The sequence below is a fragment of the Alligator sinensis genome, unplaced genomic scaffold (assembly GCF_000455745.1).
Source record: "Alligator sinensis unplaced genomic scaffold, ASM45574v1 scaffold468_1, whole genome shotgun sequence".
Lineage (NCBI taxonomy): Eukaryota > Metazoa > Chordata > Crocodylia > Alligatoridae > Alligator > Alligator sinensis.
Window position 1 is genome coordinate 1,864,810 of NW_005842087.1, and position 15,423 is coordinate 1,880,232.

The window sequence follows — 15,423 nt, forward strand, 5'->3', positions numbered from 1 at the left end:
GGATTTGGGGAGTTCAGACTGGTGGCTTCTGAGATGTGTCAACTGTATGATAAGCTTTGTCATAGATGTTTACATAAACAGTGAGTCATTTAAATAAGTCATGCAAATTATCTTTTTTTTAAAAACATTGCTTTACTTGTTTTACTCCCACAGACCAATAGGTTTACACAGGATGTATTTTAGCACAGCAATGACAGATAACCAAAAAGAGACCCTACCTAGTGACCTATTCCAGTCATGCAATGCAAATGCAATGCAAACACCCAAATTTGAAAGCAGCACTAGTATAAAATGTGTTTAATTTGCTAACAAAGAACAAGTGAAGGGTAAGAGATTACAACTGCTGAAATCTTATTTGCATTTACCCACTCAGCATATTTAGCCCCTGGATACCAGGAACTGGGATTTATTTAAGCCAATTATTACCGCAACAATTGCTCATGCTACATTACCTTCGAACAAGTCTTACAGCTGTTAATGACTTGATTGGCTACTTTTACTTACTATTCTTATTTAAAAATCTTAAAATTGGATACATGGGTATTGGTCATTAGTAGGGAGTTTCAACCAGAAGCAAGATATGGCAAAAATGCACTCATAAGCATGTATGCGAAGAGCTAGTATATCAATAACTATGAAGAATGCCACTCTTCTGAATAAAAGAACATTTTTAAATTTGTCCCATATTAAACTGGACTCTCTTCTGAAAAGAGATTTTTAAACACAACAAGTATGTTGTTATTCCTTTGGATTTTGATAATAAATATTGTGCCACTGCAACAGTGAGGCGCTTTAAATAGATTTTCATAATGGGTCTTTTTATTCAAAATAATATTTCAAGGATTGTATCTACTACAGTATGAGTATTGTGTACAAACCAGAAGTGATATCAAAAATCAACTGCAACTCTGCATTATTTCATTACATCAATTACTGTTGTATTAATATAGGTTAGCTTTGAAAAACGACTTATTTTAATCATAATTCACTTGTCACCCAAACTTTTTTCATGCCACAAAAATTATGCAAAAATTACTCTTTGAATAGTTTATGTGAAAGTACATAATATGCACCTACATCATAAATAATTAAATTATTCTGTCTTCCCATTTAACATTGAACAATTCCTGCTTTAGGCTGAGAACTATATTTAAGACGGCCTGAGTACAGAAGAATGTAAGATGTTACACATCATAAATTTTTAAAGACTAACCCCACAAGAAAGCTGAATTTGAATAATCTTAAAATACAGGTGAGAAGTCAGATAGAATATTTATCAATCTGATATCAGGTTTATTAGGAGACTATTACTTCTACCAAACAAACTTGAATTGATTCTGTCTTAGCAGAAACAGTAGCCTTTTCAACATTTTTTTCTAAAAGGCTCTAGTTAAGAAGTTTTCAGCTTTCCTAAGTGTATAGTTATAGAAATATATTCATGTATTATTTTGTTTTATTCTAAACACACCTTTCTTATTCTACAAACATGAGATTATTCTAATAGGATAAAAGCCTTTGTCTGTCTGTCAATAACGGTTTATTCACACTCTGATTGGCTGTCTTGGCAGCCAATCACAACACTGACTGAAACAAGCAATCAGAGTGCTCCAAGAGCATTCCGTAAAGGAGGCTGAGGTGGCAGCAGTGCACCACCATGATGGCAGGGATGGAGCAGGGGGGCAAGGCCAGCCATGCCCCCGCCGCCGCAGCCCCCCTCCCGGAGAAAGCAGCAGCACAGGGTGCTGGACAAAGGGGCCGCAGGGCAAGCTCCCCCCCCCTCCCCCCCAGGAGGCAGCGGCAGCACAGGGTGGTGGGTGGCAGTGCTCCATTCCCGCCTACCCCTCATCATTCCTGACGCGCAATTGGCTAGTTTATAAAATAAAAAGACTACCTGGAATTCATTTTTGTCTGTCAATGGAACCAGAGCATCAGAATTTGTGACTATCATACACATTTTCTTCACTTTTTCTGACAAGCTGTTATGACAATGATATCTAACTGTAAACCAGTGAGGGACTTTTTGGCAGGCATGCCACAAATTAGCCCTGAACCCACTAATATCCCCTTTCCTTGCCCAATCTAACCACTCTACTTTCTTCTTCCTGCTCCCTCTTCCCAATCTGTTGCTCTGCTTTCTGTTTCCTACCCCATCTGCCACCACAATGTCTGTCCCCTCCTTGATCTACTGTTTGCCATGCAGAGTCTGTCTGTGCCACTTGAGGCATATGAGCTGTAGACTGGCCACTCATGTTGTAAACTGAGACAGGGATCATGTGTCCCTGTCTAAAAAGACAATACTGTCAGTACAATCAAGATGTATGATCACAGTACAAGCTGTATTTTGCTAAGCTATCAAAGATTACCTTTTTATTAGTTTTAAAATGATTAAGAACAATAAAATGCATTAGATGTTAGTAAAATAGTTTGCTTTCTGTATTTTAATTAATTCCTGATTTAGTACTCTTGAACCAAATTCACCTCTGGCTCTCTCCACTCATGATCATTTCTCTATCAATTAATCTGATTCAAACAGGGACATTTCAATCAATTTAGAATGGATCGAGAAATTTCTAGCTGGTTTTGAAATCCACAAAATAAAATATGGGACTCAGTAAAATGAATGGTCTTCTAGGGTACATTTAAATCAATATAAATATAGGTGGAATTGCAGCAATACACCGCACTTCCTCTATCCAAAATATTCCGGTTTGAAGCAATAAAACAGTAGCTCTGAGAAAACAAAAGCAGTTAAGATCTTTCAACATATTACAAAACATCAGTGTAAACTATGGGAGGAGACCGACTTTTTTTTTTTTTAATCTTGGCTTCAGGGGGAAAATGGAAAGGCTAACAATTTGAATGCTTAACAGGATGTTAAATGTTATATTAGACAGAGACAAAGAGAGCAAGTGTCTCCCACATCACATTGACAGACAAATTAAAAGAAGAAAAAAAAAGAAGAGTGAGTGTGCACATGCGTACCAGTGACCACACATTAAGCTGTTAAATGTCAGGGGGAAAAAAGAAAACAAAACAAGACCTCCCTCCCCTCCCTACACACACTGCTCCTTACATCTAGTTTTTCTCTTACAAGCTGTGGCAGCAAGGTAACCCCACAGGCTCTCGAGGGGGAGGGAGTAGACCCCACGGGCCCCATACCCCGAGAGCAAGTCCCCAGAGGAGCTAACGTACCTCCCGCGGAGCAGCCGGAGCAGGAGCCATGCCCACAGCTGCAGCCGCGCGAACCGGCATTATGCTGGCTGTTTCATCAGTTGTTTCTGGCATGGGGAACAGCTGAGCCAATCCCAGCAGTCGTACCAGCCGCTGCAGGAAGCTTTAAAAGCCCCGCCGGAGCTGGGACGGGGGGAGAGCTGGAGAGAGAGAGCACAGGCTGGCAGCTCATGAAGCGGGCTCCGGCACAGGGAGGAGGTAACCCAGCTTGCCTGGCTCAAGCTGGCAGCATAGGGAAAGGCTTTAAGCCTCCTGCAGGAGGCAAAGCAGGAGCACCCACACAGCCACCGGAAGAGGTTTACACCAAGGAGGCAGGGGAGCTCCCTGCTTATGGTAAGGGAGAGAAGGCACCTGAGACCCCGAGAGGGGGCTGGGATAAGGGAGGCAGCCCTGCAGTCCCTTCTTACTCAGAGGAATATTTTCTTTGAAGTAAAAATTATACCAAGAGGGGAGAAAGAGTGACCGAAACCCGGTAGACCGGTCCTCGGCCATCATACAGGGCCAGGAAACATCGTTAACGCATCCCCAACCGGTTGGCGAGTGGACGGGGTGTAGGGGAGGCGGAGCCCCGTGGAACATCACATTGGACGATCGTAAGTACCGCCATCTATCGGGAGGCCCACCCGGGAAAGCTCTCCACTGCAGACCCCTCTTAAAGTACGTTTAGCATCAAACTTGTGGCAGGCGAGTTGAGGGGAGGGGCCACACCCTGATAGGCCGGGCGGCCAGAGGGGTGCAAGCCCCTCACAAGCATATTTAAAGTGTAAATCAGCAGGTATATTTTAACTACACGACATGAATATTAGTACAGTAAAAGCTGCGCTATTTGGCATCTTACAAGCCGGCATGCTCTACTAACTGGCGTGCCGGCTTGTAAGATAAAGTGAAACCGGAAGTGCCCACAATGGCACTTCCGGTTTCTGAGCCCCCACGGCCAAGGACAAAGTAGCCTGTGCTGCTGAGCGCCCATGGCCCAGACGCATAACAGGCTGCGCAGGGTCTACCTCCCTGTCCCGCAGGACCTGCAGGACAGGCGGTGATGCGGCGGGAGGGACGGCAATGTCGCGGGAGGGGCAGAGGAACGCCCCAGACGTGGCAGGAGAAGTGGTGGCTGGGGCTGCTCAATTAACCAGCATATTTTGTTATCCTGCATCCCCCATTCTCAGGGGATGCCAGATAACAGAGCTTTTCCTGTATAATCAGTCTGTACTATCGATCAACTATTCTGCAATCCCTGTTATAGTTTAGTTTTTAACTCAGGATGCTATATTTACCCATGTTCATTTCCTCTGCTACATGTATATCCTCAGCATGCACAGCTTGATCCAGCATCTCAACAAATCGCTCTTGGATTTCCCCAGCTGACTCATCTCCAAATTTATAATCACATAGTGTCACACTGGATCCAGCAATGGGGGCAAACACTCTCTGAGGCAAGGCATGATACTCCCTCTTGAGATCTAAAAAAGAAAGAAAGACATTTAAAAAAAACTAAGGCAGCTACTAACTATTCTGAAAACCATGTTGTAATCTACATTCACTAGATAAAAACAAAACAAAAACCCTACTACGTAAGAACTATCTGACATTTACCTGGAACAAAACAAACAAACAAAAAAAACTGATTTCACATACTTCAGACAATTTCTTTTTCACTGTGTCTTAGAAATTCTGGCCACTGTTATTTATAAAATAAATTATATGCCTACTAACTGAAATTAAATAGGGTTTATATAACACTTTTCACTGGTCCTGAAGGAGACAAATGACCTTCAGAAGTGATGATAAATCAAGAATGTTGACTAGACCCTTTTCTTTCAAAGAGAGACCCAAGGAAACGATGGGTATGTTGGAGATAAGAGTGTTTTATAAAAAATTAGTTTCAGCATCAGAAAGGATTGCAAGCATGTGGTTTTCCTGTGCAGTAGTTAGAAGGCACAGAGCACAAGTGCCACCTAAAGAGAAAATGGAAGACTGCATGCACCTGATAAATCACGATTTTTACCAGGGTTATAGGTCGTAGCCATGTTGGTCTAAGGACATAAGCAGACAAGGTTATTTGGGTAAATCTAGTATCTTTTGATATCAGATTTTTACCATGTACTTATTCCATTTTTTGCACGCATAATGGTATCCTAAAGTTGGTGATGAATACAGTATTAACAGCATACAGTTTTCCCTTCATTCAGTGTTTCTCTTTTCAAACACCCAATGAAACATTACTTGTTGCTTTAAAAGGATGGTATTCTAAAATTCCTACAGTGGCCACAAAATAATTGATCTTGAAGGGTAATCTGAGCATGAATCACCAGAGGTGGTAGAGTATGTTTTCATGCTTTGTTACAGGGATATCCAACAGAGTTTAACCTGGAGCCCCCAGGATCCACTCCCCACATTATCAACCTGCTGCTGCTGCCACCATGTTTGCAAGGCTTTCTTTTCCTCCTCTAGCTTTTGCTCCCTGACCAAATGCCTGGAGAGTCCATAGGTGGTAGGCTCAGGAGAACCTATGGACCCCACAGAGTGCAGCACAGCAGCAGTGATACAGTGTAGTAGGAGTAGGGTGGAGGGAAGTGGGGAAGGGTTTACCATGCAGTACAGAGTGGCAGACCTTGGAGGCTTGTAGCCCCTGGCTACACCAAAGTTGGGCAGCTCAGGTTTATAATCAAGAGCAAAAAATTACTTTTACAAAAAAATGAATTGATGGAACATTTATATTTCCAGCCCTGAACTGAATACAGAACTTGTAGCCATTCATTCAAAAAACTGAACTGATATGACTTGACTTTAGAGGCTTATCATTATTTTTAAAACCCACCAATATACAAAACTGACAAATGATAATACTGAGGACACTGACACCAGAGTGACTATGTTTCTAGATCTAGTTAGGAAAACAGGAAGAGGTTGCCAAACTATATTACACCATATCAGCCACATGTGATTTCATTCAGGTTGCTAAACAGTTACAGGTTAGCAGAATCCATGAAGCAAGAGATTTAATACAACTTTTTAGTCATGATTTGTTATAACTCTGGGTATTCTTGTTATCCAGGTAAGTGCCCAATTTCTTTTTCAATCTAGCAAAGTTCTTATGTATTTTTCAATTTTTACTGTCCAGCAGGAACATCACAGAAATTATCACTTCATTTTTAAGTGTTAAAATCCTTCCGTATAACAAAACCTTAACGCTGAGTCTCTGACTACAGCACATGTCATTAAATTCTTGGTCTGCAGAGCCAAGGAAAGAATAAAACCTGAAGCTCTACTGTATCCAGAAGCTAGTCAATAACAGCTGTGAGAGAAAAAAAAATAGTCCTAAAGAACAATATTTGAACTTGAAAAAATAATCTTTCTTAACTAGTTCATCCTTTTCTGCCCCACCAGTCACTTGTAAAACAACTGTGCCGCCAAATGCATTTTTAATCTTCTTTGACTACATTCAGATTTCAGTACTTCAGACTGATTCCTGCTGACTATTAGTAAAGCACACTATATTACAAAGTAATTTGTTTTCTCTTTAAAGTCCTACTTTTTTTGCCAGGTGCTTCATTTATAAGCAGGTCTTCAAACAATATTTCACAACGGTCTGAGAGCGTGTTTATTATATCTCGTCTCAAAGCCTGCAAGGATCAAAAGCAGGAATATAAGCGATGCAAAAACCATATCTGAATGATTTATAATTAGCAGAAAACAAGCATGTGGGGATAGGTGAGTCTGTTCTATACCTACAGTCCACCTCTACAACAATATAAAAATGTAAAGCCAATAATAAAAAGGCCTGACCAAAAAACCCTCTAGCATAGTATTATGATAAAATCACCAGCATTACTGAAATCATCATACTATAGTATTTTATAAAATAAGCTTAAATTGACATAAAAAAATTAGGGCAACTATCCTGAAAGCCTGAGTTGTACAAAGATGTCCTGTATCATCTTGGACCAATTGGGACGCTTTTTAAAAATACTTTGTCTGTTTCCAAAATTATTTTGAGAGACTGATTTAATTCAGATCCATATGGTGTTCAGGGCTGCTCACATAATTGTGAAGTGTCAGATCAAATGCTGTCCTCAGATATACCCCTCCACCAAAATTACTGGGGTTCCATTTTGTAAATAAAAAGGCCATTGACACACACACACACACACACACACACACACACACACACTCTCTCTCTCTCTCTCTCTCTCTGTGTCATACTGGAATACATTAAATTAAAGGCTTTTAACACTGATGTTATATACAAAATAATTTTTAAAGTTCTAGACTCTCAGCGTGGGCCTGTTATTAGCTGATCAATGCTGGTATGTTAGTGTGGGCCTGTTATTAGCTGGTTCATGTTAACATAGTGGTAAGTATCACTACCTGTTACAAAGGAGACCAGGGGAGAGAGTGAAAATGTTGGGGGTTGAACCAGATGATCTCTGAGGTCTCTTCCAACCCTATCATTATCAATCTACCAAAGGGAAACTTAGTTCAATAAATTTTAGGATTTCAGTAAAATATTTCAGAAAGACTAAAAAGCAAGTGCTTCAAAAGGAAGGAATGTAATCACTTAATTAAATACCTGGATTGCATCTTTAACTCTTGGTTTGTTATTATGAATGTAAGCTCTACATTTGATAGCACCTTTAAGATTTATGGAGCCTCTGCAGACCTGGACAGTAGCTGTGGATCTGTGACTTGAACTCTGGGACTGAAAAGAAAAACACATTTAAGTTCTAATCTTAGCTATGAATCTGTAGTATCAATAAGAAAGCCACTTTCTGATATCACATTAATTTTATCAAATGTTAATTTAAAAATTATAAATGTTAATTTTAAAAATTGATGTTATTGCCCTTCCCAGCCCCATTCAAAGTCCTTAATTTACAAAAAGAATAAACATAAGGGACCTCCTTTTCCAGCTCATAAGAATTTTCTGTTTTTTTCAGGAACTCAGGGCACTTATACACATACCTTTTCGTGCTGCAACGCACCAGAGATCCAGCATGTCAGAGCAGACTCAATTAATCGAGTCAGCTCCGCATGCAAAGTGACGCTGCATCTCTTACATTTGTATAAATGGGGAAATGTATGTCAGCATGCAGAAAATGGCGACGGAGCACTTTTGAACTAAAACACCTTTGATGTGTTTTAGTTCAAAAGCGTGCCACCACCACTTTCTCGGTGCTAACAGGCATTTTGGCATTTATACTAATGCATGCAGCACAGTGCCAGGTGCTTTCAAAAGCTAAAAAAATGCCCTCAATTTCTTGCACTTAATACACTTATCTGTCATCAGTAAACAAAAAGTCACAAGAGGTATATCTAGCACTGCTATCAAAACAGCACTTGTCAGATAATTAAGCTCCCTCTGTTGGTTCTTACATCTTAGTCACTATTGTTTTTACAAACAGAATAATACAAACTTTTCGGTATATGCTCAGGGTACAGAATTAACATGATTTTTATTCAAAAGCTTTGCTGCTAATATCAATACATCATTTCTAGTAATTTAATTTGTATACTACTATTTGAAACTCTGTTTTAAGTTACAGAAAGTGTGTACATTTATTGTAAGTAAGTCTAATTTACAATATCTACGTTGAGCAGATGGTGTTGTCTGGCCAACCCAGTAAGAAGGGCTTTTAACTAGGTGTCACAGGGGATGAACATCAAAACCCTCAAGTGACTGAGCATGTAGTACAGAGGGGAAAGGACTCAGAGAAGAAACTTAACTCTGGGAAAGGGCTAGAGAGCTACAGGACTGCAACAAGTGGTACAAAAACAGAAGCAAGTAAGTCAAAATGTAAGATACACCCAATGCATGTATACAAATGCGAAAAATATGGGAAATAAACAAGAGCTGGAAGACGCAACCTGTAAAAAGAACTGTGATCTGATTGGTATCACAGGGACCTCGTGAGACAGCTCTTATGACTGTAATGCCAACAGTGGGTTACACTGTTGCTGAAGGACAGGATTGGGAAAAAAGTGGTAGTGTTGCCTTGTATGTCAAACACATGCACAATTGTTCCCTGGATCAGGAGGAAGACAGCAAAGCAGAATGCATTTGGGTGAAAGTGAGGGGTAAAAAATGCAGCAACAATATAATGGTGGGGATTTATTATAGGCCACCAAATCAGGAAGAGGACGTCAAAGAGGCACTTCTCAAGGAACAGACAAATCTATCAAAGAGCCATGGGATGGTACTGATGGGAGACTTCAATTTTCTGGATATCTGCTGGAAGAACAATACAGCCAAACATAAAGGCTGCTTACAGACTGCACTAGGGGCCCAGCAGAGCCCTGTGCTTACTAGAATGGTGGCTGCTGGAATGCTTGGCAGATCCCCAGCTGGACTCACAGCAAAATGGCAAGCCTCAGTTCTTGGGGCAAGCCCCGTGGCGCTGCCAGACAGGCAGCCAGCACACAGCAGGCATTTCCTGAGCCCTGGGCCTAAATCAGGGCAGAGATCAGAACCACAGCACCAAGGAAGAACAGGCAGCCAGCACACAGAGTGCCACTTGGGGTCTGAAGGAAACAGCTGCAGGGGATGAGCCCCTCAAGAGCACTTAACACTTACCAGCAGCAGCAGGGCAGGTGGAGGTGCACAAGGGACTGGATTGGTTCACACCAGCCTGGATACCCCTATGAAAGCCCGCACTGATGCTAGGAGTGGGGGAATGCACAGTCCAATAAAGACTCGCATCGTGTTTCCCCATGGACCAGGAACCTGAGACCCCACACATTTGAGTTCTCCAGACTGATACCAGACCACCAGGCTGCTGGGGGAGCCAGGTATCTGTAGGGGCTAAGCCAGTACAGGGCCACCCCTGTACTGGCCTGATGGAAGGCGACCAAAGCACCCGTAGGGCCAGAAAAGGGCCTAGGGCACAATCATTTGAGTTGATAGTTTATTTGCTTCTTTACACAGGCCAAGCCTAGGTGATCCCAAAACCTGCAGCACACCTCAGCAAGTACAGCTGAAATGCACCAACTTCAGACAACTCAGCTGCTTCCTTCTGTGCCTGAGCTGCAGGGCAATTGCTCAGGCCAGCTAAATGCATGTGCCCAGCACCAACTGGAGTCCCAAGCAGAAGGCAGTGGGGTACAGGAGAGGAGGAGCCCCACAGAAGACCGTAGCATTGACCCATGCTAACCTTGGCATACTCTCTCTAAGCGGGTACTACGCGGGCACTACCTCCTATCTCTTTTCAACTGCATCAAGTTGTGGCAGGCGAGATTTGAAAGCTAGAGAGCAAGACACCTTCTAAACATGCAGCATGCAGGCCCCATCCCAGTGCAACCTGGGTCCCCTCTACGCAGACTTTAAGAAAAAGAAGAAAGGAAGCTTGTCAAATTTAAAATGAAGCACCATTTTGTTTGGTTTTTTTAATGTCTGTAATCAGCCAAAATATCAAGCTGGTTCCTAACTTGCATGGAGGACAACTTCCTGTTCCAGAAAGTGGAGAATACAACTAAGGGATCTTCTATCTTGGACCTTGTCCTGACTAACAGGCAAGAAATGGTGAAGGATTTGAAGGTGATGGGTAACTTGGGAGGAAGTGATCATGGTATGATAAATTTCCAAATCCTGAGGCAGGTAAAGCTTGAGGTCAGCAAAATTAGGACACTATATTTAAGTCCTTGAGTCAGATGAATTCTGCCTTTTTTAAACAGGCATGGTACCACAGGAAGATATATTGAAGAATAAAGTCTCCCAGGAGGGCTAGGAGCTTTTAAGAGGCACAGTGTTGGAAGCCCAACAAAAAACTGTCCTGTCACAATGGAAGCACAAAAAGAATGGCAAGAGACCAAAGTTGCTGTCCAAGGAGCTTCTAAAATGCCTCAAATGCAAAAGGAAAGCATACAGGCAATGTAAGAATGGGCAGGTCACCAAGGAAGCATGCTGCACCTAGTAAAGGAGGTTAAGGACAACAAAAAGGACCAAGGAAGCTGCGGGTTCTCTGTTAATAAGCCAGATGATGCAAAGATGATAAATCTGCTCAACAGCTAGTTTGCCTCAGTCTTCACAAAAAAAATAAGCTGCCAGTCCCCTAATAAGAATTATCTGGATAAGGAAGTGGTAAGCTGGGGGAGATGACAAGAGAGATAATCAGAGAGCCTTTCCTGAGTCTGTATGAATTCAAGTCAGCAGAGCCAGATGAACTTTATCCCAAGGTCCTGAAGGAACTGGCAGAGGAGATCTCAGAGCCCTTGACAATGAGCTTTGTGAAGTTATGAGAGACAGTCCAGGTACCCAAGGCCTGGAAAAGGGCCAGTATAGTGCCCCTCCCCCTCTTTAAAAAAGGCAAGAAGGAGGACCCAGGAAACTACAACCCAGTTAGCCTCCCCTCAATACCTGGGAAGTCACTGCATATTGTAAGAAAATCTATTTGCAAGCATCTGGAGGAGGAAAGGCTGATCACAAGCAGCCAGCACTGATTTATGAAAAACAAATCATGTCAAACAAACCTGATCTCCTTGTTTGACAAAGTAACTACACTTGGGTGGATGAAGAGAATGCTGTGGATATAGCATATCTAGTCTTCAGCAAGGTTTTTGACAAGATCTTACAAAAATTTCTTGTAAACAAATTGAAGAAACGTGGGCTGGACAAAACTACAACAAGGTGGTGTAACAGGGACTCAGGCCGGAGCCCTGTTACTTAGACAGAGTCGGGCAGGATTGACCCGACAATGAACTCAGTCACATGGCAGATGTTACACATCCAGGAAAGGTGCGGGTGATTAGCCTGCGAAAACCAGGGGATAAAAGACGGCAATGGGGCATTGATTTTTGCCTTCGGGCATCAGAAGACAAAGAAGAAAACCATGGGGACTCCAGAAGGTGGAGGAGAGATCATACCTGTAATCTTGGAGGACACTGGAAGAGACAGACTTCAAGAAAGGCAGGAGGTAAGTCAGAAAAAGGAAAATACTTCTTTGCAAACCCCGCTGCATGCGTGAGTGTGGGAGCATTGCAGGACACCTGGAGACAGGTGCCTTAAGCCGAGGGGGAGAAAAGGAAACACCTTGGGGAAGACTCGGTGGCTTGGACAACTGCAGGAGCACTGTGGGCGGTGGGAGGCAGCTGGCAGGAGCTCAGAGAGGGAGAGAGAGCCAGTACCCTTCAGGGGAGAGACAAGGACTGAGAGAAGCTTCTTTCAAGCTTCCTACCCTGGGAGGACAATTAATACCTGAGAGCGGAGAGACCAGCTATGAAGAAACAGCAGGGAGCCGCTCTCAGCACAAGCCCTCCTAATGTGGATAGCAGGCATTGTTAATGAGGCAAATAGCAGGATAATTTAGATACGAAGTTGCAAAGGTGTACCCAGCCTGGAGAGTCCTTCTCAATAATGGGTTGTTCTCCCAATTGAAAGAATTGATGAGACTGCTACACTTGTATCGCATTTAGTTTGGAAATAAATTAACCCTGTGAGACTTTAACATCTGGGTGGCATTTATCTTTCTCAGACACTAAAGAACACTGATCCCCCTTTCTTTTCTTCACATGTACGTCGTGGCAGGCGAGTACAGAGAGGAGAGGAAGATAAAAGTGCAGAACCCTCTCACAAAGTGGTGCATTGGCCGGGAATGTCTTCAAGTATCCCAGGAATAACTTTCATACACTGGCAGGATGGAGTCCACAAGGCAGGATGGATACACAAGGTTCCATGGACTGGTAGCAGGCTCATAGTATTACCCTGCGACTCCTACAAGGATTTCATAGACTTCATAGACATTAGGGCTGGAAGGGACCTCAGAAGATCATCGAGTCCAGCCCCAAAAAAGCCCAGCTGGAAGAGATGGTGCGAATAAGGACTCAAGAGGAGGAAGCAAGGGTCCGGCTTTTCTCTCGCCAGCAAGATTTATGCGAGAAAATTGAGGAACAACAGATGTCATTGGGAACGGAAGGAGATGGAACCAGGTCGCCTCGTATGTCTCTGGATGATGATGTGGAAGCATACTTAGAAGCCTTTGAAAGGACGGCTACAGCTGCAAAATGGGACCCGGGAAGCTGGGCAGCTCGGATCAGACCTCCTCTTACTGGACCAGCACAAGTGGCTTACCGTGCCCTCAACAGGACAGAGGCTAGAGATTACAGGAAAGTGAAGGCGGCAATATTATATTGATTAGAGATTTCCTCTGAGACTTATCACCAGAAATTTCAGGCTAAGAAGGGCCCTGAAGGGACTCAACCTCATCTACTGGCCCAGATGCTAAGAGATCTGGCAGAAACATGGTTGCAGCCTGAGCCACATACTCTCTCAGAAGTGATAGACGTTACAGTGCTAGAGCAATTCCTTACTGATCTTAGCAGTAGTTCCCAGCGATGGGTACGACGTCATCAACCTAAGACTGAATAAAAAGCTCTACAACTTGCTGAAGATTATGCTGCAGCAGCAGGAGATGGAGAGGCCCCTAGGAGAAACTGCTCAGGAGGTCCAACATCTGGGGCCTGGCAAGGAACATCGAACCAGTCGCGCCGGGGAGAGAATACTCAGAATTTGGGACAAGAACTCTGAACCTGGAAATCAAGAGAAGTAACATGCTACAGATGTGGGGGAAAAGGGCACATCTCACAGTTCTGTCCACAAAAAATCCAGCTCAGCATAAGGGGCCAGTCAAAACAAGGGGACTGTCAAAACAAACCAGTAGTTGAAGTAAGAATAGGAGACACTATCGTACCTGCAGTGATCAATAGTGGTTGTTCCCAATCAATGACTTGGGCTGATCTTTTTCCAGACTAACAGTCTTATCTAGGAAACCCAGAGAACCCGGTGAGCATGATCTGTATTCATGGGGCTTCATACACTTATGAATGCAGGAGGATTCAGCTGATGGTACTCGGTCACAGAGAAGAAATTGCCATAGGCCTAGCTGAAACACTACCTTGCCCCATGTTCTTAGGAGTAGACTGAGCATGTCTAGAGGAAGTCCTTGCATGAGTCATCAACAAGAAAGGAGGTGAGTGAGAAAGGTACCCCGGAACAGCCTGCTTTGGAGATCCAAAGGATGAACAAGATGACATAGATATAGAGCAACTGATAGGTGAGGGGTATTTTCGTGATGAACAAAGACAAGAACCCCTATTCCAAAATATTTGGCAGTCTCAAATGGCTAAAGATGAAGAAAAAATAGTGGATCACCAGAAGGCAGGACAGAGTCCATGATATGAGGTAAGAAGGGGCATCCTCTACTGGGTGAAAAACGATGAAGATGGGGAGGAGTCAGATCCTTATTCCTCGCAAATATTGGGAGACTCTACTACGGGTTGCCCACGGGCTTCCCATGGGAGGACATCTGGGACAAGATAACATGGAGCCACATCTGAAACGGTGGGTCTTCTGGACCTTACAAAATGGTTGAAAAGTTTTGTGCCAAATGCCCCAAGTGTCAAAAGACAGGAGGGATAAAACCTACGAGGGTACCCCTGATATCCATGTCCCTGGCAGGGCGCCCATTTGACCGGATTGCCCTGGATGTGGCAGGGCTGTTCCCCTGGAGCAGACCAGGGTATCAATGTATTTTGGTGATCACCGACTATGCTACCGGCTTCTCTGAAGCAGTGCCTAAGATCAGTAACAGCTACAGCAATAGCAGGGGCCCTCCTGAAGTGGCTTGCATGGGTAGGCATTCCCCGTGAGATCCTTACCAATCACGGGAAGAATTTTATGTCTAAAAGGAGTCTGCCAAGTTTTGAGGATTAAGCTATTACGTACCTCTATCTATCACCCTCAGACAGATGGATTAGTAGAACGATTTAACCACACCCTGAAGGGAATGATTCAGGCTTGCATTCAAGGGGATCCCTGGGAGCGGGATGCCATGATACCCCCACTACTCTTCTCCATAAGGCGGGCCCCGCAAGCCTCAGCATGGTACGCCCCGTTTGAATTAGTTTATAGTCATAGTCCACAGGGACTTCTTGATCTCATCTGTGAAGAATGGAAAAGAGAGGACGGTGAGGTAGCTTTACCACAAGTGGTGGCTGACTTCCGGGAATGCCTGGAGAAAGCTCAAGAGATAGCTCAACGGAACCTGAGTCAATGCCAGGAGAGACAAAAGCAACATTATGATGTCCAGTCCACGGAGAGAGAATTACAAGTGGGAGACTGGGTGTTAGTATTATTTCCTGATAACTCCCTAAGATCTTATCCTGGTGGCAGGGACCCTTTTGGGCAGCAAGACGGACAGGACC

The 15,423-nt window shown here is 43.4% G+C and overlaps 1 protein-coding gene across 3 annotated transcripts in view; it reads right to left on the minus strand.

Moving 5' to 3' along the window:
• Positions 1-15,423, minus strand: part of ODR4 (odr-4 GPCR localization factor homolog) — a 45,678-nt gene that overhangs the window by 4,061 nt on the left and 26,194 nt on the right. For all 3 annotated transcript variants that reach the window (XM_014520085.2, XM_006023876.3, XM_025204519.1), the window contains exons 10-12: positions 7,802-7,930; positions 6,764-6,854; positions 4,506-4,691 (exon numbers count right to left, since the gene is read on the minus strand). In XM_014520085.2, coding sequence (XP_014375571.1) covers positions 4,506-4,691; positions 6,764-6,854; positions 7,802-7,930 — 406 coding nt within the window. The remainder of the gene's footprint in view (positions 1-4,505; positions 4,692-6,763; positions 6,855-7,801; positions 7,931-15,423) is intronic.